Genomic DNA, 22,491 nt, shown 5'->3' with positions numbered 1-22,491 from the left:
GTGTGTATATACATATATGTATTCACACATAAACACACACACACACACACACACACACACACACACACACATTCTTGCTGAAGTGAAATGAAACTGGAACGCACAGGAATAACTGATTTCAATATGAGTGGGAGGGCACATGCCTGTGGCACCAGCACTTGGGAAGCAGAAGAAGTAGGAAGATCAGGAGTTCAGGGCCAGCCTTGGGAGATACTGAATTGAGACAGTGAGTAGAGACCAGCCTGGGCTACAAAAGAACCTATGTCAAAGATCTCACCTCTTGAAAAATAGTGTGTGTGTGTGTGTGTGTGTGTGTGTGTGTGTGTGTGTGTGTGTAATATTACATGCCTCTGATAGGAAAAACTATAATAGTCTTGATGAAGACACGGTATTAAGTCCATTGTGTCGAAGAAAGTACTTATCTGGCTCTGGCATATGAAATATATACTCCTTAAGGTATATTTCAGGTACTGTGTATTGTGCTTGGAGGATTTTTTTCTGTTAGTCTTATACCGATTGTTATTACATTATAATTAGTCTATTAAAAGGTACAAATTCTCTGGGCAGTGGTGGCTCATGCCTTTAATCTCAGCACTCAGGAGGCAGAGGCAGGCGGATCTCTCTGAGTTCGAAGCCAGTCTGGCCTCCAAAGCGAGTTCCAGGAAAGGCACAAAGCTACACAGAGAAACCCCGTCTCGAAAAAACCAAAAAAAAAAAAAAAAAAAAAAAAAAAAAAAAAAAAAAAAAAAAAGGTCCAAATTCTGTGAAATTGATATTCTAGAAAAGCATTCTATATTATGCACTTAGGGTTTTAGCAGGTATTAATGAGAATCCCATGGTCTATTAAGTTTGGCAAATGGTAGATCAGACAACATGACACAGTATCTTTCTGCAGGCCTTCTCAGAGCATTTGACAAGAAAAGTGAATGGTAAACCTCACAGGCTGAGTGAGCATGGAGTCACGTGTGACAGCTACGCTCTAGCTCTGTGCTACACGCTGTGGTCAATAAGAAATTGCTCTAAATCTATTTTATTTTGCAATCAAGAAGTAGTTCATATAAGGTGGCTAAGGGATGGGAGAGAAAAGAAGTGAATCCAGGCACGGTAACTTAGTCCTTTAATCCTAGCACATGCAGAAGGCTGAGGCAGGAAGATCGCTGTAAGTTCTAGGCCTGCCTGGGCAGTAGAGTGAGACCCTATCCCCCCCCAAAAAAAAATCAGATAGAGGAAGCAAAGAGGGCATATGGAAGAATTTTGAGGGAAGAAAGGGAGGGGGAGATATGGTCAAAATGTGTTATAATGTATATATGAAATTATCACAATAAAACCCATTATTTCATGTTAATTAAAAAAGTAGTCCATTTTTAGGTAGAGAAACAAGATATAAATACATTAGACATTGAATAATGATAGAAGAAAATAACACAGAAGATAAAAAAATAGTAGTAAGTGGGCTGCAGAGATGTCTCAGTGGTTTAGAGCATTTGTTGTTATTGCAAAGGACACAGGTTCAATTCCCAGCACCACATGGTACCTTACAACCATTCATAACTCCAGTTCCAGGGGATCTGACATCCTCTTCTGGCCACGATATACACCCAGCATGCACGTGGTACACATACATACATGCAGGCAAAACACTCATATACATGAAATAAATCTTTTCGAAAGGAGTAATGATCCATTGTCAAATAAGTTAAGTGATATTAAACGTTTTTTAAGGACAGATGGGAAAAACAAAAGAACTATGAATGTGCCTACTTGCAGGAGACCAGAGATGGGAAGCGCAGTGGCCTTAGGATGGAGAATTGTGACTTGTTGATACAAGTTAGCATGACCAGGGCATATTAGATCCAGATGTAAAGGTTATATTCACATGAAGCACTCAGGGGTCCTCAGTGATGGAGTAGACTTAGGAAGAGGGTCAGTATTCTGTGTGAGGTCTACAGTACGGGGAAAAAACAGGCTCTAGTAAACTTTTCCTAGAAAGTAGAGAAAGTGGGTTTCAGCACTGCACAGTATATTGCAACTCCTTCCTGACTCCACCATCACAAAACAGAAGCAGCCATGAGACAGTGGATAAATGAATGAGTATGGTACACTTTAAAAAAAAAAAAAAAAAAAAGAACTTTATTGACTCCAAAGTTTGAGGTTATTGTAATTTTCACTGTCATAAAATATCATTCTTCTTTTGATTTTTTCCTCTCAGCCAACTCTAAAGTGTAAAAGGCAGAATTTGCTGACAACCATGGCAAAAACAGGCTTGCAGGCTGTAAATTATTGGAGTTAGAGGGTGAGGTCCTGCACACACTTGTGTGGATGTCCTATTGAAGTACATCCACCCCATGGACAGCAACTACTTCTTCTCCTTCTTCTTCTTCTTCTTCTTCTCCTTCTTCTTCTCCTTCTTCTCCTTCTTCTTCTTCTTCTTCCTTCTTCTTCTTCTTCTTCTCTTCTCCTCTCCTCCTCCTCCTCCTCCTCCTCCTCCTCCTCCTCCTCCTCCCTCTTCCCTCTGTTCATCTTCCTCCCCATACCCTTTCACTTTTCATTCTCACTTAACGGTGGGTTCCTATGTTTTTCCTGGAAGCCAAAACCTTCTAATGCCAGAAAAGATAAACAAAGTTCACAATTAGTTTCAGAGTTGACCAAACATGATTCCATGCTTTTTCTCATAGACAACACTCAGTAGTTCTGTGTTCGGTTGAAGCTTTGTCTGTTCAGCGAGCCTTTGGCTTGGCCTGGGAGGCGTTGTTTGTAACAAGGATTAATGCAGAGGATCAGAAAAGAATTCCAAAGAAGGGAAGGGAAGGGTTAAAACAGTAGGAGGGTAACCCTTGAGGGCTATGTAGTAGTGAGCCCCTGGAATATTTGGAATATTTGAGCAGAAGTTGATCATTTAAAAAAAAAAATGATAGAAAGCAAACTAAGGTAGAGTCAGTAGGAAGTCATCAATGACAGACCTGAGGTTCAAAGCATGACAGGTGGAAGAAACTCAGGAGCCTTAGTCTGATAACAGACACAGAGTTCGTTTATCCTGTATCAGAAACAGAGAGCTAAAGTGATCAACGAAAGCCAACACCACGCTTAGCGCTAGTTGGTAGCAAGCTGGACCACATCTGTGAAAAGAGAGAAGAAAAGGGACGTGATGTGGCTTTAGGTAGGATGGCTCACTAAGACTTTATACAAACAGGAAAAAAAAATCACATGGCGCCCCAGAATTACGAAAGACTGCCCCCAAATGATATGAGCCCACGACATGAAACAGTGCTTGGTGTTGGCTCATTATGTTGTATTTAAATTCCTGACGTCATTGCTGTTTTCTTGTAAGTAGTGGCATGTGGTTTTTAATATGACTTCTGGGATTAGTGCTCGGAGAATTAGCAAGGCCTTTGCTTCACTCACTTTGTTTTCAAATTAAATATGAACCTACACCCCATAACTCCAGATAAAAAATTAGCCCCTAGTGTTGTCATATTTTCAAAAAGGACGCCAAGCCCAGAGACTTTTACAGACAACCGGACTCCAAACAAATTTTTTAGCGTTATGAAGAGCTGAACTGAAAATATACTTGCAGAATCTCCGGGCTTCTTACTTTAAACAAGCATGTTCCCATGTTTCTTTAAGAACACATCCCACCAGCAGGTTTGAGGGGAAGGTATTGGTTCTTTTGTTTGTTTTGTTTTCTGTGAAAGCAGCAGCTTGCTGCTGGAGTTTGAGGAGCTGGGGAAATAGAAGAAAGACCATGTGAAGGAACCTCTGTCTGTCAGCTCCAGACTCCTGTCTGTCAGCTCCAGACTCCTGCCACAACGTCCTGGCCCTTAGGGAAAGGAAAGTGTTAACTAGCAAGGACAATTTACAGCTCAGTTGCTCCCTCTCTCTCCAACTTGGAGAGTGAAGCAGTCAGCTAGAAACTGTTATAAATATCAGGAATGCCAAGGCATTGATCCTGTACCGCTCACTGCTCAGAAGTCTTGCTGATCAATAGACATTGCTTTAATGGCCGTGTTTCCTGAGCATTGCAGATAGTTTGAGTGTAAAGTTTATATTCCTTTTATGTTCTTCCTTAGACAAGAATAATAGGTAAAATTGTAATGATCATGGAAGTCCTACATTATATATAAAATGTGTTATAAGACACTTTGAGTTTTAGTTCCTTGATTTTTTGTAATCAAACCAGTCTTTGCGAGTTCGACGAGGTCATTTATTTTAAGATTACTAAAACATGCAAGATGCTTTACAAAGAAAATTTTCGTGGGCGTAGGTGTGTCTAGTTGTTAATTTCACAGTCCAGGTTCAGTTTCCATGAGGAACACTGACACAGAACTTTTATCAAGCACACATCCTCTGGCATAGCATGAGCCTTGCTTAGCATCCAGCCTCTGCTTTACTGTATGCCTCAGCCATGGCTCTGACATCCCTGTTCATCTCTGTCCCGCAGATGGTTCTGTGAGGGAAAGGAGCTGTACAACAGTCCTGACATTCAGATCCGAGGCGACGGAGGGGAGCTGCACACCTTGGTCATTGCTGAGGCCTTTGAGGACGACACAGGTCGCTACACGTGTCTGGCTACAAACCCAAACGGCTCAGATACTACATCCGCAGAGGTGTTCATCGAAGGTAAGGAAGGTGTGGAGGGGTGAAGTGTGAATGGTCTTCTGGCTGTCCTCCAGGCCTCCCTGCAGTCCTGCGAATAGAATTTTCCAGTGCAAACAGGGCTGTGGTGGTGTGGGTCAAACCTCATTTCTCCTGAACAATTCTGGAAGTCCACTGCATTCTCCCTTGAACCGTTCTGACACCTAGGCACGCATCAAGTTGTTCCTTTTTATCTCTGCCACATTTAACTTGAATTTATTTACAATATGAAGCACACAGTTTAGTTTTTCTCTCAAATAAATGAAGTATGAAAATGTAACTGAAACACTGTATCATCCAAAGTTATAAAAGATTTAGGGAGTTGCTCATGGGGCTTAGATGTGATGAGTATTTTGAAATGTTTTCATTTTTACTAAATTTGAGCATTGTGTTTTTGTTGTTGTTGTTGTTGTTGTTGTTAAGACTCCTTTATTTCCACTAATTAACCACGAACTTAAATGAATTGGTGAGGGTGATTTCAAAAACTAATGCTATAAGAGCAGTTTGAGAGACTGGAATACTTCTTTCTTTTTTTTTATTCTTGCCATTTATTTTGTGACTCCTTTGCCGCCACCCACACCCACCCCTGCCCGGTGTCTATATACATCTTACTTTACTTTGAAAAAAAATCAAAATTGTCTGGAAAATTTAGCCTACTATTTCTTTTCACATTTAGTCATTTTAAAAATTAACAGTTATAAGTAATATATATACACTTTTATATATATATATATATATATAAAGTGTATATATAATATATATACTTTTATATATTATATATATTATATATATAAGTATATATATATATATATATATACTTTTTATATAATTATATTCACAGCCATATAATTAGACTCAAATTTTCCCCTATAATGTAGCCTTCACAAGGACCATAGACAGAACTGACTCTTAGAGTTCTGGTGCTACTAATAAGTTAATATTTACCTTTCATCTCTCTAGTCTCTGCATGGGCTAAAACATATTCATCCTGTTCTTTGTCTCAAAATGGAGCTTGTAGCCAACCTGAAAGAGCCTAAGACACTCCATCACAAAAGGATCAATCACACATTCCACTTTCAGAAACTCACAGATATGCCTTTATTCCTGGGCTAATTCCATCTTGCTGTGAAATAGTCCCAATCTGGTTTTACCTTTTACCAGCTTCAGGGTTCATCAGCTGGAAGGAGTTTGGATGCTGAGATCCTGAGGAAAATTAACAGATGAATGAGTATTTCACCCAGCTTCTTTTCCTCTTTCTCTTCCCTGTTTCTTTCTCATTCCTTTTGCTATTTAAGACTTTCAAGAGCTGACCCTGGACACGGTGGTACCTGTAAACCGAGCACTTGGAAGGTGGAGTCAGGAAGAGCTTTAGGCCAGCTTAGACTCCATGAGATGTTATCTTTGTGTGTGTGTGTGTGTGTGTGTGTGTGTGTGTGTGTGTGTGTATGAAGCTGAGTAGAAAATCTTATACACTGATATTAACTTTAGATCAGAGAATGGAATACTTCTATTATTCATTCATTAATCATTGTTTTAACAAGACCAAGCCTTGTGAAATTGGAAAACTTGTTTACCAAAGTATCATAGTTTAGGTAATATAACTATTTCTGGATCAGTACCAATAGTTTTAAGTAATTGGAGGTGCTTCACACCACACTTTTCAGATTGCCTTTTAATCTACCATGTCATGGCTATCCCATAAATCAATTGCTTCTTAAAACAATAGCTAAAATTTCAAACAAGCACAAAAACACTAGAGGCCTCTGATATGTTAATCTTCAGTTATCAGGTATTTTGTCTAATTACGTTATACTTCTTCATTGCTAAAGCAAAAGAAAATATGATCTGAACTCTTGTCTAGAGTGCCTTCAAGAGCTAACAAAGGAGTTTGAAAAGCAACAAGTGTGGCTGACTGAAAACTGGTTCCTTTGCTTTTGAAAGGACTTTCCACCTTGTATAAGGGTTTTCAGGAACCTCTAGCAACCTTGTCCTCTTAAGAAAAGCAAACAGTCCACGGCCAATGCCATTTACCTGTACGGCACTTGTAAGGCACACACACGCACGCGCACGCGCACACACACACACATACACACGCACGCACACACAGAGGCATGCAGATAAATCTCTTTAAGCCTCCCTGTCAGTCCTTTGAGGCATTTCTCTGATTTCCATTTTGCAAATGAGAAACAGACCCAGAAAGGTTGAGAGGGCTCCTCCAATTTAAAGTGCATGTTCTTAACCATTCCACCACACTGGTAAATATTTTAAAGTCCTTCATATGTGAAAAATCAATGGCAAAGGGAAGTCTCATCTCATAATGAGTTATTAGTAAATGTCACTAATGAGCAGGTTTATGGTGAACATCCTGTGGCATTTTAGAACACAGTGCAGGGGACTGAAAGAAACCTGCTTGCAGATTATGACTCCTTAAATGCAACACCCCATTTGCTTGGAGGCTTGCTAGAAATAAATGGGATTTTGTTTTCCTATGTGCAGTCTCCCCATGATACTCATTAAATTCTCTTAAGCTCCTGGTCATCAGTTTTTGTGGGTTTTGATAGTGTGTGACCTTAGATACATTGAAGGGAGGATAAAAGAGCTGGGCAAAGCAAGAGAAGGAGCAAATAAGATTCATCTTCCTAAGAATAACATAAACCACTGCAGAAGCTGGCTAACACTGACCTTGTTAAATATGGATAAATATTAAAGTTTAAAGTGAAAATTTTAAGTGTATATTAATCCCTGAGAGCAATGGCATGAAATGGGAGTCAAGCTCAGACACATTCCTAGTCTCACTGAAAGAGAGTCCCAGTAAGCAATGTTTGCATTCACTAATTCCAGCACTGATTAGATGTAGGCCTTGCTCAAACACATCGCCAATTCTACATCAGCAAGGAGCCACTAGAGAGGTCTACCAGAAGCAACGAGCTTCTGTAGAGCTTTAAATGTCAACAAAAATCTTTTCTGAATGTTTCAAAACCTACTGGTTAGAAATTCTCTAAATGCCATTGATTGGGCCCACAAGACAGCAGAGTCCAAAGGGCCACTTGTTGCCAAGCCTAACAACCTGATTTGGGGACCCACATGGCCGAAAAGAAGGGACTCCCAAGAGTTTTCCCGTGGCTTCCACACGCGTGCTGTGGTATATGTGCCATCGTGGGTGTGCGCGAGCACATGCGATAGTAATAGCAATAGGGGTGACGTAATAATAAGTAAGGTTATGGGTGGGGAGTTGAGGAAACAAATTTAAGAGGTTAAATAATGGGTGTGTGTGTGTGTGTGTGTGTGTGTGTGTGCATGCGCGCGCGATTCCATGCTCACCTGTGAGTCAAAGATTCAAACCCAGGCATCTGCCTCTTCTTCACTGCTCCAGAAAAAAAGGAAGAAGAAATTCTTATTATCCCTGAGGCTGCTATGATCCTGGCATTGCTCTGCTCTTACAGCATTTTTCAGGACACAGTGAACTATTCTTGGCCATCCTCACATGTATGTTTAATAACTGCTATGAAACACGCACTGGTCCCAACCTGAAGCTCACATTAGTGAACACAGCCATTCTGAAGCTCACGTGCCAAAAGGAGGAGGAGGAGGAGGAGGGCCCAAAGAAACTCCTTAAAAAAATCCAAGACCTGGCAAGTCTATGAAGGAAATAAAGAAAGCTGGGTGGGTGGAAAGCCACTCTGGAAAGGTGACATTTGACCTAAAACCAAGAGAGAAGAGCAGGAAAAACTGGGAGAAGGTCTAGGCAGAGAGAACACATGCAAACGCCCTGGGTGGGGAAGACCAGGAGGGCAAAAGGAACTGAAAGAAATCCAAGGTACCTAGACATCATCAGCCGGGTGATGAGGACAAATGCAACTTAGAAGTGAAAGGGTTTGTTTTAGCTCAAACTTCCAGGTTTGGGTCCATTACTTCCAGAAAGTCAAGGTGGCCAGAACTTGAAGCATCTAGGCACATGATATCCATAGTCAAGAGCAGAGAAAAACGAAGGTTTGCAAGCTTCATGTTGTTTAATTTGCCATTTACACTTAGACTGTCTAAGATCCCCTGCCTAGGGAATAGTGCTGTCCACAGTGGGCTGGGTCTTGCCACATCTATCAGCATAATCAAGACAATCCCCCATGGACGTGCTCACAGATGCCCACAGACCAACCTAATTTAAGCAGTCTCCTACTGCCTTCCATGATACATTGTATCAAGTTGACAGTTCAAACCAACCATCACCTGGGCAAAAGGAAATGGCTTTCAGGAAGGGGGAGCTTGTCAGCAGTGTCCATTCTGATGAGAGGTCAGATGAGGTCAAGGAGCAAACCACTGACTTCAACAATGCTGGGCACAGTTGGTGACTGTAGCAAGAGGGAATTGGGGGGCAGGGTGTCAAGAGTTGAAATGAGTTGCAAGAAAGTTTGCAAAGCAAGAAAGTTTGCAAACTATGGAATTGGTAGCAGATAGTAGATGGTCATTTGGGAAGTTTTGCCAAGTCACCAACAGAAGCTGGCAGTGTTATGATATATTATGTGGGGACCCTGAGGGTATCCCACATGTGCAGGGAAACATACTGGTATGCTGTGCAAACAGAGCGGAAGGCTGGCAGGCAACCCACTCCATGGGGCATGGCGGCAGGGCAGCGGGTGGATGCTACATCCACATGGAAATGGTTTATTATAATAGAGAGATGCAGAGAAGATAGGAAAGAAGGAGAGAAGAGAGAGGGGGTTGAGGGATGCACACCTCATGGGAGTAGAGAGAGAGAGGAAGGGACAGAATTTTTCCTTAAGACGAGGCTTCTATATCAGGACACAGGGCAGCCCCAAGGGGTGGGATTTCAAGGAGCGGATCAGAATATTAACAGGCAGTATCTGGAAAAGCGTATGAGGTCATAAGGATGGTTTGTTTGCAGTCTGTTTTCAGGCAGGAGTTACTGGAATATGTTTACATGCTGATGAAAAGACCTGATGGGGGAAAATTAGATTATGCAGAAGAGAGGAAGATTAAGATATAAAGTCTTTAAGTGAGAGGAGACTGTGGCTCACATGTGTACAGGATGGGGAAAGAGGTGTCCCTCCTGGGCTAGATAGTAAAGGAATAGTCTCAAGAATATGTAAATAGGAAAAATAAACAACATGTGAAATAAATTCACCCCAACTTTCCACCACTCTCTCCTCCTACCTGTCAAATTAATTGTAGGGATTGGTATAGCTTTAAGAATTCTGGAAGGAGGTAGGGTGGGGGCTCTGAAAACTGGTATGAAGGAAAATGGCTGGAACTAGACCTTGTGGGCATGAAGGATGTGGATCTGGAGGGGAGGACAGGAAGTCAGCATCGCAGCCAGAGGGGCTGGACAGGAATGCAGAAGAAAGAGGCAAGGAGGCAGGTACCACTTGACGTGAGTCTGTATTCGCTCTATGCTGAGTAACCAGGTGAGTGAGATTTGGCAATAAGCCATGATGTTGCATGGGCAAATGTTCCTTCTACTCCCAGGCGGCCAAGCCCCAAATGCCAGATAGACCATTGTGGTGCATCAGTGTTTGACGTCAGGTCAAATGGATTTCCAAGCACATATTTCTTCTGCTAGAATTTTTTAATTAGAATTTTTATTGATTTTTAAAATATTTCCTATTAAATTTTTTTTCATTTATTTTGCATACCAACCAGTTTCCCCTCCCTCCTCCCTTCCAGTTCCCTCCCCGCACCTCCTTTCTAACCCCTCCTATCCACTCCTCCTCCATTCAGAAAGGGGCCTCCCATGGGTGTCAACAAAGCATGGCATATTAAATTGAGGCAGGATCAAGCTCCTCCCCCTGCACCAAGGCTGGGTGAGGCATTTCAGCATGGGAAATAGGTTCCAAAACGCCAGCTCAAGTGACAAGGGCAGGTCCTGATCCCACTACTAGAGGCCCCACAAACAGACCAAGCTACACAACTGTCACCCATATACAGAACTCAGTCCCATGCAGGCTCCCTAGCTGTGAGTTCCCACAAGCTCAGGTCAGCTGTCTCTGTGGGTTTCCCCATCATGATCTTGACCCCTCCCCTTACTCATACAATCTCTCCTCCCTCTGTTCAACTGGACTCCTGGAGCTCAGCTTAGTGCTTGGCTGTGGATCTCTGCATCTGCTTCCACCAGTTAATGGATGAAGGTTCTATGATGACAATTAGGGTAGTCACCAATCTGATTACAGGGGAAGACCAGTTCAGGCACCCTCTCCACTACTGCTAGGAGTCTTGGCTGGGCCATCCTTGTAGATTCCTGGGAGTTTCCCCGGCACCAGGTTTCTCCCTAACCCCAAATGGACCCCTCTATCGAGATATCTCTTTCATTACTCTTCTTCTCCATCCAGCCACCAGCTCAACCAACCCAATCCCTCATGTTCCCATTCCTCTACCTCCTCTCCTCCACCTTCCCCTCTCCCTAACCTCAGTTTACCTAGGATATCTCATCTATTTCCCCTTCCCAGGGCAATCCATGCATCCCTCTTAGGGTCCTCCTTGTTAGCTAGCTTCTCTGGGATTGTGGATTGTAGCCTGGTTATCCTTTGCTTTACATTTAATACCCACTTACCAGTGAGTACATACTGTGTTTGTCTTTCTGAGTCTGGGTTACCTTACTCAGATAATTTTTTTTCTAGTTCCATCCATTTGCCTGCAAATTTCAAGATGTCATTGTTTTTTACAGCTGAGTAGTACTCCGTTGTATACATGCCACTTTTTCTTTATTCATTCTTCCATTGAGGAGCATCTAGGTTGTTTCCACATTCTGTCTATTATGAACAATGCTGCTATGAACATAGTTGAGTAAGTATCCTTGTGGTATGACTGAGCATCCTTTGGGTTTATGCCCAAAAGTGGTATAGCTGGGTTTTGAGGTAGATTGATTTCCAATTTTCTGAGAAACCACCATACTGGTTTCCAAAGTGGCTGCACATGTTTGCACTCCCACCAGCAGTGGAGGAGTGTTCCCCTTACTCCACATCCTCTCCAACATAGGCTGTCATTAGCATTTTTTATTTTAACTATTCTGATAGGTTAAGAGGGTATCTCAGATTCCTTTTGACTTGCATTTCCCTGATAGTAAGGATATTGAACAATTTTTAGGTATATCTTGGCCATTTGAGATTCTTCTGTTGAAATTCTCTGTTTAAATCTTTACCCCATTTTTAATTGGATTATTTGGTATTTTGATGTCTAGTTTATTGAGTTCTTTATATATTTTGAAGATCAGCCCTCTGTCAGATGTGAGGTTGCTGAAGATATTTTCCTATTCTTTAGGCTACCTTTTGTCTTATTGACTGTGTTCTTGCATTACAGAAGCTTCTCAGTTTCAGGAGGTCCCAATTATTAATTGTCTATCTCACAATCTGTGCTATTGGTGTTATATTCAGGAAATTGTCTCCTGTACCAGTGCATTCAAGGCTATTTCCTACTTTCTCTTCTATCAGGTTCAATGTGACTGGATTTATGTTGAGGTCTTTGATCCACTTGGACTTGAGTTTTGTGCAGGGTGGTAGATATGGACTTATATGCATTCCTCTACATTTGAATATCCAGTTATGCCAGTACCATTTGTTGAAGATGCTTTCTTTTTTCCATTATATAATTTTGGCCTCTTTGTCAAAAATCAGGTGTTCAGGTGTGTGGATTTACCTCAGGGTCTTCAATTCAATTCCATTGATCTACCTGTCTGTTTTTATGCCAATATCAAGCTGTTTTTATTACTATAGCTCTATAGTAGAGCTTGAAGTCAGGGATAGTGATACCTCCAGAAGTTCCTTTATCATACAGGATTATTTTAGCTATCCTGGGTTTTTTTTTTTTTTTGTTGTTGTTGTTGTTGTTGTTGTTTTTCCATATGAAGTTGAATATTGTTCACTTGAGGACCTGAAAGATGACTCAGCCATTAAAGGCTAGGCTCACAACCAAAAATATATTACATATTTTAAAATGATTTTTCCTAACATTTTATGAAAAGCCAATGGATTGCTCTACCTTTAACAGTGGCTGCATGCTCATTATCAGGATCGAGGGAGTTAATCCTGGAGTGGTGCCTGGCATGTGATGCCGGCTGTTCTGAAGATCATCACAAAAATAGTATTTTCCTTTAAAAAAAAAATCTAAAGCATGCATACGTGCATACACACACACACACACACACACACACACACACACACACACACACATCAAAAAATAAAATAAAATCATGCATAGCCTGACTAAGATAGCCCTGTGATTTTTCTCTCTGTGTATGTGTTGCTGGGAACTGAAGCCAGGGTTTCTGGTATGCTAAGCACACCCTGCACCATCAACCCAGGGGTCACTTTTAGTACATTGCCATTTCTCATCTTTTTCCTGTGTGTGCCCTCTACTTTAAATAGCCTTTGCCACCTGGTTTGTTTGTTTGTAGTTTAAATTATTGTTCCCAAGCATCTACCCATGTCATCAATATCCCTTTTATCTGTTCAGCAAGTAGCACACAGAAGCAGACATTCAGTGGGAGGGAGGTTCAGGGCGGGGGAGGGAGGAACTGGCCTCTGGTGAGGATTTGGTCTGTTACAGCCTGCCGCAGCTGCTTTGACACCTGAGACACAAGGTGACACTGGCATTCCACAAGGGCTGGACAGGTGCAGGAAACACTCCAGAGACACTCATGTTTTTACCTTTTAACTCTTTCTCAGATGATCAAACCCAGGGTCTTCATGTGCTAGTCAGGCGCTCTGCAGCTGTGCTGTACCACAGTCCAAGGAAGTCTGTCTGTTGTCTGTCTGTTGTTTGTTTAAGACAAGACTTCTTTAGTAGTTCAAGCTGGCCTTAAACTCACTAGAATCCTCCTCTTCTAGGATACAAATTCAGTCCCATATCACAATGCCTGGCTCCTAGAATAAGTCTTTTGTTCTTGTTCCTTCTGTAAAGTAGTGGTAATGGTGGTGGTGGTGGTGGTGGTGGTGGTGGTGGTGGTGGTGGTGGTGGTTCAGACAGGGTCAGACTATTTGAAGCTAAGCTGGGACTCAGCTCCTTAAGTTGTCCAGATTAACCTTAAATTCAAGGTTATCCTCCTGCCTCAGTCTCCCAAGTGCTAAAAATAGAGGCGTAAGCCACCACATACAGGAAGAATGATATTTTATGAGGGCCAGCAACATGACTCAGCAGGTGAAGGCACTTGCCACAAAAGGCTGGCAATGTGAGTTCAATCCCTAGAACCTACGTAAGAGCGTGGATGGAGAGAATTGACTCTATAGAGTTGCCCACTGACCTACGCATGTGTACTATGACATTTGTGCCCCCCTTCACACACAATTTTTTTTAAAAACAAGAATGACTTAGAATAGAAATCGTCAGAGGAGAAGTATCATATTTCTTACACGCTAGGAATGTTTGGAGTCAGGTGAGACTAGCCACTTCTCTCCCATATTGCTGAGCAGTCCCGAGACAGCCTGGGACCATATCCGCAGGACTTTGTTCCCCTCACAGTCAATTTTATGATCCAATTAAGCCGCTATCTCAGAATAGCCCTGCCCATGCTGATAACAGCCTTCCTTGGTAGTTCCTGGGGCCTCCCCTGCTTAGCCCCTCCCACCTCTGCATCCCAGAGAAAGCTTCCTCCTCTGCTAAAGCCTGCTTCCGGTCTTCCAGGTGCTTTGCCTGTTTTTTTTTTTTTTTTTTAGTGCAACCTCCCCTCCCCAGGAGCTAATCCTGCAGTCCAGTCCCGTCACCAACCTCAGTCAGCACCACGCACCGTGTTGTGTCAACAAACTTCACTCCTTCAGCTCTAGCCTGGAAACCTGCCCTATGTATGGAACTGGTCTCAACTGCTCCTTGCCCAGCTCCACACACTCCACTCCCTGTCCCCAAACAAGTCTTGCAATTCCCTAACCGCATGTACTCATTCCAGCAGAGGCTAAAGGCCAGCCCTTGGCTGGCATGGACATAAGCACTCTGAGGAATTCAGATATGCACAGCCTAGAAGGTCACTGGGGTGGGGGCGGGGGGCGGCAATCCAAAACAAGAGGGTGGCTTGTCACCACCTCTGAGAACGAACGAACGTACCTACCAGCTTGGTTCTTCCATTTTCCTGCCTATACATCGGGCATAACTTACTTCTCGGTGAAGTTCTAATGGGGTCTAATGATCCAGTGATGCTACGGGCCAAGCTGACTGCTGAGTAAATATTAAATATGCACAGTTTGGTCCTTCCTTCCTTAATGGTACCTCAGTACTCAGAGGACTGGCAATTTGCCCCCTGGGCAGAAAGGATCGGTGCTATGCACAGTGTGAACAACAGACACTGAGAATTCAGAGAAGACGGCAAAATGATGACCTTACAAGACAGAACAGCAAGTGTGTGTCCTAGGAAAGTGGGTCCAGAACTGCAGACAAACAATAAGATAAACACTGAAACCTGGCGAGGCAGACTGCTCTCTCCCTCCCCTCCATCCTTAGGAGCCTTCCTTGCTCACTACTTGGAGTGCAAGCCCACTCCATTCCTATCGCTGCCCACACCCCTCTCCTGCTTTCTCTTTTCCCTGTTTTGCCATATAAGGTATTTAGTTCTTGCTCCTCTATCTGTGTGCTCACAAGAACAGGACTCTACAAGCGTGTGTGTGTGTGTGTGTGTGCTGAATTTCCTTGGGACCACATCCCGGCTCCCTAAGTACTGTTCACCAAAGAGTACATTCAATTCTGTGATCGAGATCTTGCGACTTATAAATGCTGAAACTTCTGGCAAGGAAATCATGAAATCAGTTGCATGTCAGATATAAGGGAGTTCTCATGTAGACTCAGACATCTTCTTGTGCCTTAGCAGGAAAGGTGTGCACTAGGAAAAATTAATCTGACATTAAGAGAAGGATGGATTTGTGAGGAAAAGAAACAGGAAGACATGGGCCTTTGGGGGCAGTTCAGGAGCCAGGTGAAGAACACCCACACTGAAGAAGTAGGAAGGAACAGAACAAGCATTCCAGCAGACTTACCTCAGCATGACTGTTTTCAAGGTCAACAAAAGACCTGAGAGACTGACTGCCGCAGAGGCATGGGAGGGAATTCAAGCAGTCATCCAAGAGAACTGAGTGTACATAGACATTCTATATGTACTGATAGGTACCATGTGCAAAGTTCATTGAGGAGGAATCCATTTGTCTACCTGTGTACATAAATGTATGTGTGTCAATGGATTAAACTGAAAAGCATATGCCAAGTATCTATCAAATAGTGTTGAGGAAGCCGCCCACTCATCCTACCCAATTTATATAAGTCTGTACTTCATGATTATTTTTTAAATATATTTTCATTAATTATTTGGCAACTCTGCACATGCATGAAATCTATTTTGGTCACATATGTGTATTGTAAGATAATTTTAATACCCTGAATGAAAATTTTATTCTAAAAGAAACATCAGAAATTTAAATCTGTTGTTTAAAACATCATGATACCCAATAGGTACCCACTGAAGTTTGAGGCTGGTGAGATAATTTAGCACACTAGCAGAGGCACTGGCACTCAGGCATGAACTCAACCCCTAGATCCAATAAGATGTCAAGACAGAACTAACTTTGAAAGTTCTACTGACCTCCACATGTACACACATAAACACACACACACACACACACACACACACACACACACACACACACACACGCACACACGATAAAAATAAATATTTAAATATTAAAAACAAATATTTAAAATGCAAGGGCTGGGGAGATGGCTCACTGGAGAAGAATGATTGCTGTATGGACATGAGGACCTGAGTTTGAATTCCTACCACTCATGTAAAAAGCCATAAATGGCTGTATCAGAAAGCATAGCATTGAGGGGTGGAGACAAGCGGACTGACTGGTTGAGCAGCCAGCTTAACTGAAACAGTGAGCATCCGGGACAGGGAGAAACCCTGTCTCAAGGCAATAAGGCAGACAGCTGCAGAAGGAAGTCACAGCATCCCTCTCTGGTCTCCACACACACCCATGGGCATGAATACACACTCACCAGCATGTTCCACAACACTCACACGCACATAAAACAAACTAGTTTTAAAAATCAAATGCAGTTTAACTTGAGCTAAAAATACAACAAGTTGACCCTTAGTTCAGGAACAAAATGAGTTTGGGAGGATGTGATCCAAAAATCAGGGAGCCTATGAATCCAGTAGTGAAGCCACTACCCCACTCAGATGAAGGGTCAGGAAGCCGAGTCTGAGTTACGAGTGGCGAAGACATCAGCAGCCCACACCTCGCGACCCCCCAGGGTTAAAGTTTAAAACCATGGGCATTTTTCCACAAAGACACTCACTTCTGTCTCATGGCTGTCTAGGATGGATGGTTGCGATGGCCAACAGGATAAAAATGAAGCTAATAATAAACCCGACATGGCAAGCTCAGTGGTCTAAAGCAAGCTATTAATAGCACTTTTAAAAGATGATTTTCTGAAGAAACAATAAAAAGGGATTTGACACTGAATCATCCTCAGTTTTGTGTGCATTCGTAGCACAAATAAGACTGCATGTTACTATTACCAATGAAGACCATTACTCTGGAATTCTTCTAGATGCCAATGCCGCCCACATCCTAACTGTGTCATGATTTCCAATGTCTTCCCAGGAGCCAGTTCGACAGACTCTGACAGTGAAAGCTTACCTTTTGTATCAAAAGCTGGAGCTATGCCACAGTGAGTGTCTTTGAGTCCCCTGATGGCCCTTGTAACATGGAAGGGTAGCGAACTGCTTGGTTTTGAAGCCAAATGTGCTGGGATGGGAAGGGTCAAGCCATGTCCATCGGAGATCAAGTGTTTGCGATTGGGACACCATTTCTGCCTTCACATGAATTTAAATGGTGGGGGTCTGTATTTCATCATGAGTATGCCAAAATTGAGTCAAGTGCTGTTGTTAGCTTCAGAGACAGCCAGGGGACTGATTTGTAAGTAAATGACAGGATCAGTCATACTGAGAGGAAAACCAATTTGGCTATTGCTAAGGTGTGAATGAGGATCAAAAACATTTAATTGGGCCAGATATTGATTTTCTTTTATATAAAAATATTTTGCTAGTTAAGCCTTATATCTGAAAAGACCAGAATTTGGTTATCCCTACAGAGATGTGGGTTACTAGTAAAATGTTACTGTCTCCTTTATTTTACAAAAGCATATTCAAATCTACCTGAGTTTGGGAGAAAACTCCATTAATGCTGAAATGTGCTAACAAATGTTTTAATTTGCTAGTAAATATATATATATGTATGTATATATATATATGTATATATGTATATATATGCTAATTTCCCTGACTAGATCCTTACTCATTAGTGCAAGTACTGTATTGTAAGACTATTACAATAATGAAATAATCATATATACTTTGAAAAGTCATGTCCAGTCCACATCAGATAGTCACAGATGTTAAAGGAACGTAAAGTGTTGTACACTTTACCTGTCCTGATTCAAGTTCGAGTTCAAGTTAAGACCTCACAGCCTTGACAGAGAGCCTGGAATTGGACTCCTCTAGATTTTTCCTTTCCATTTCACTGAAACTCTGAGCACGAAGACAAAAATGCCAAGCTATTCCCAACCACATTAGAAGCCAGCACAAAAGACAGCTGCTACCCCTAAAACAAACACTAAAACTGAGTTAAATATAGGATCCTCACCGTAAAGATGTCAAATATTTGCCTACTGATAAAGACTGGAGCTTTATTTTCTCTTGAGATTTTTTAAGGATAACACCTTAAAAATCTTTGTCCATGTGAGTTGTCTCTGGCTACTTTCCTTTCATCTGTGTATTTATTAAAGTCCATTCTATCCATGCACTGACCACACAGCTCTTTTTGGCTATCTGTTTTAATGAATTCCAACTTCTGAAACAAATTTTAATAGAAGCAGACTGCGTCTACAGAAAAGAAGCCCAGGTCTTCTGTAAAATTCTTTTTTAAAAAACAATTGCTGATTTGGAAACAAAAAACAAAAACAAAAACAAAAAAACCTAACGCTTGCTTCTCTGTTTTCCAGAGCTCAGAAGAAAACCACCTCTGTTTCCTTGACCATAGGAACCTCATCTCCCAAGACAGGAGTGACCACAGCTGTGATTCAGCCCTTATCTATTCCTGTGCAACAGGTAATTGTGCCTGGAGCCGGCAAGGAGCTGAGTTCAGGGGCAGGCTGCTCTGTTTGAAGAATAGGACTTTGAGTCTAACTGACACATTCCCTGGTAACATTTTCTAAGTAAAAACACGGTCAAAGGAAGAAACCCAGTGTTAATGGTCTCATTTTAGCTCATTGAGAATACTCTCTCCAGTGGTAGTGGTGTATGCCTTTAATCCCAGCACTTGGGAGCCAAAAACATGTGAATCTTTGTGAGTTCCAGGACAGCTAGGGCCGTTACACAGAGGAATTCTGTCATGAAAACCAAAACAAACAAAAAATTGTAATCAAAAGCACACAGTAACTCAACATCTCTAGTCACATAGGAAGCTTGGAGAGGATGATGGCGCCTGCCTTAGGTCTGTCTGTCTGTCCTCCAGTGTGTCTACTCTCTGTCTTTTCACCCAGTTCCCATCTCATTAGCTTATTAGAGAGACCAGGAAAGTTCACACACCAGCAGGAATTTTTCCTGTCTCTGAAGGCCAAACAGTATGGCACAGAAAAAAACAATTCCAATTCTTTGCCTTTACTCTACTGTTTTAATATTGGTTTAGTATCAGTACAAGACTGCTTTATCAAAGAAAGACCAGCTACTGGGAAGGAACTGTAGTGAGTTTACTTCGCAAACACCATCAACATTATTTTTTAAGTGTAAAAAAAAATTTAAATAATATATGTGATATAAATCTTTAATTATAACACTTGTAGAAGGGTCCCCTGACACTCTTGGTAGTGAATCTCTCCCTACTGAAGAGATTTGTCTCATGTGAATCCTCATGCCTCCCATCAGCTTTTATTACCTATAACATTATCCATAATATTACCCATAAGGATTATAGTAACTACTGGGTGCCATACATACTTTGTAGCATGTAGAAGATGAAATCAGTAGAGAAAAGACACTTTTGTTCATAAACTTGAGAAGAATCAACAAAATGGCAGATACAATAGATAATTCCTTTAAACCCCTGAACCAGAACGACATTTCTAAAATTATCTCTGGTCAAGTCCATGGGCAGTTTCTGTCCAAGAGTTTGACTTTTAAGTATTGACAGGCGTTTATTTGGATGGGAAGCACTGTGCTAGACACTTGATTGCATAAAGAAGTCGTCAGCCCCACTCCTTCCCAGTCTATAGACTCCGCTGGGGAGAACCTGAGATCCTTCCTAACATGGCTGAATTCATTGTGAAATACAGAACGGAAAAACATACAGTAGCATATAGATGCAAACGCAATCATTATGTGCAGAGTGCATTTCAAGTGGTTTATTTCTACAGGAACACTGAGTAATGCATCCTAGTTTACAGATGTGAGGTGGGGGTGCTCATCATTTCTTCCTGGTGGGCATGATGAGACGGAAAGTCTAACACTTGAGAGTCAGAGTACCCGGGGTTCGAATCCCAGCTCTTACTAATGTCTCTGGGCCTAATTCCTTCATCTGCAGACTGGAGATTGTCGCGCCAACAGTCTCTCGCAGTGTTCTGAAGGGTCTCTGAGATGGTCTTCATATGACATTTCAAACAATGTCTGACATGGAGCAGTACTATAAATGTGACCATATAGTCTCTGGATGTCAAAGATAGTGACAAGTGAGACACAGACCTCCCAAATGACAAGCCTTTGACAAGTAAGAAGTCTTTCAGGGACAATGAGTAAGGTCTGTCACTGCTGTAGCAGCCCCAGAGCACTGTGATGTGCCGTGGTGTGTATTCAGACACTTGGTATCAGATTGCTATCAATTTACAAGTAAATAAATCCAGACTACTTGAAAATAAGCAAATGTAACACATACATACACAAATTTTCATTCACTACTTTTTATTTTCCATTCACAATTCTGGAACCTTTTACTTCCGCCTGAGATGGATGCTAGTCAATAAACTTTTCAGGACCTTGAGCAGCTTTTTACACATCAGGAAATGAGTTTCACTTCTTTTCCTTGTGTTTTCTATCCTCCTTTATTGAAAGAATTCACATGAAAAATTAGATAGGTAGATGTTTCCATAATTTACTTTGCTCTTCATTGACAATAGCTTATCTTTTTGATTCAATGAATCCAGACTGTATTTTAAAATAAAATATAGTGTCTGTGAGAACTTCTAAACAGATCCCTGTGGAAGTCCCACACACAGAAATCCATTTGGTAATAGCATTTAAAAGCTCCCAGATTCCCCCAGGACCCGGGGAACTCTTACCTCCAATATCCTTTTGAAGAGAGAAGAGGAACAGATGTGAAATGAGGGAGCTGAACAATGTCTGCGCTGTAAGAGCAGGCTGGCAGGTGATGGATGACGAGACTTTCATACGCTCGATTCATTCAAGTGGAGGAATCTCTCATAGTGAAAGGTTTCTTTGGTCCATCTTTTCAGAGATTTATATATTGAGAATCCGATCCATGTGTCTCTACTCTTGCAGGTTCACAGTCCGACTTCGTATCTCTGCCGACCCGATGGAGCCGCCACGGGCTGTCTTCTTCCTGTTTTTACTAAGGTCTGACATCTGGAAGTCTCATTCTCTCTGTTTGTTTTAGTCCTTACATTTCGTTCACATGTGACTTTATGTAGCAGCCTTTACGATTTGAAATTAAGATATTAATAGGCAGGTCATCATGGTTACCTTAGGGGATAGCTAGGTATTCATTGAATAATGACTGTGCGGCCATTTTCTTAGACAAGGTTTGAGAAACATGGCCGTAAGCAGGCAAAGCCAGATATCTGGTCCTAATGGGAAAGCCAAGAGAAGTATGAATAATCAGATAGAATTCATTATTTAAATTTTTTCTTTCTTTATAGCTGGGCACGGTAGCATATGCCTTGTAGTCCCAGAGGCAGGACGATTTTTAAGAGTTTGAGGCCAGGACTAGTCTGTACAGTGAATCCCAAGAATTAATCAATTTCCCTTTTTACTCCCAATGAAATCTCTTGAAAGATCTAGGAAGCTTCACAGAAAGAAAAAAAAAACACAAACAAGCAAGCAAACAAATAAGCACAAAACCTAATTTTCCATTTAAGTTGTTAATATACATCGCCAAGTTGAATGAGTCTCGTGTAATTGGATGACTGCAGAAGTCAGAAACTAGTCCATGCAGATTTTCTTTCTTTCTTTTTGAGGAAAAGTCTAAAGCTTAATTGAAAGACATTTTAAAAAGCCAAAGAAGAGGAAAGATAAGCCATTTTCATGTCAAAGACTAATGAAGTCGTTAGTTCCCTGGATATATCTAATGCAAATTTAGCTGAACTCCCAAAAGTTCCTTATTTCTATCCATTTGTTTGATATAGAATTTAGCAACTTTTCTAGATTATTTTTTTTATTATTTTTTATATATATATATATTATATATATATGGCTACAAATTCCCAGGGTCCTACTGGAGAAGTAAACAGGGCAGTGTTAGGGAAGAAGTGCACTTGTCCTATAAGGTATCAAGGCTTCCTAAAGATTATACGATAGTTATAATAAAGGTTGAGCACGTCTAATCTGAAATGCTTTAAAAGCTAAAACTTTGAACATTGATCGAAGGCCTGTAGTTGCCGCCTCATGGGACAAGTCTCAGTCAATACACAAGTGTACTAAAAGCACCGTCTAAAAAATCTCCTTGGGGGACATGAATGAGGTATTTAGAAAACATTAATGAATTTCGTGTTCACTTGTGTCCGTCTCCGTGTGCTTTCTGGAAAAGGTTTTATTTGGCCTTCACTACCAGGTCCCGGTCCATCTTTGAGGGAAGCAAGGGCAAG

General features: G+C 41.5%; 1 protein-coding gene across 4 annotated transcripts in view; it reads left to right on the top strand.

The window, feature by feature from the left end:
- Palld (palladin, cytoskeletal associated protein) overlaps positions 1-22,491 on the top strand; it is a 413,286-nt gene that overhangs the window by 173,254 nt on the left and 217,541 nt on the right. For all 4 annotated transcript variants that reach the window (XM_028881038.2, XM_028881037.2, XM_028881040.2 and 1 more), the window contains exons 3-6: positions 4,439-4,617; positions 17,223-17,289; positions 18,622-18,727; positions 21,170-21,244. In XM_028881038.2, the coding sequence (XP_028736871.1) occupies positions 4,439-4,617; positions 17,223-17,289; positions 18,622-18,727; positions 21,170-21,244 (427 nt within the window). The remainder of the gene's footprint in view (positions 1-4,438; positions 4,618-17,222; positions 17,290-18,621; positions 18,728-21,169; positions 21,245-22,491) is intronic.

Source organism: Peromyscus leucopus, chromosome 17 (assembly GCF_004664715.2).
Source record: "Peromyscus leucopus breed LL Stock chromosome 17, UCI_PerLeu_2.1, whole genome shotgun sequence".
Classification (NCBI taxonomy): domain Eukaryota; kingdom Metazoa; phylum Chordata; class Mammalia; order Rodentia; family Cricetidae; genus Peromyscus; species Peromyscus leucopus.
This window is presented reverse-complemented; position numbering and strand designations above follow the sequence as displayed.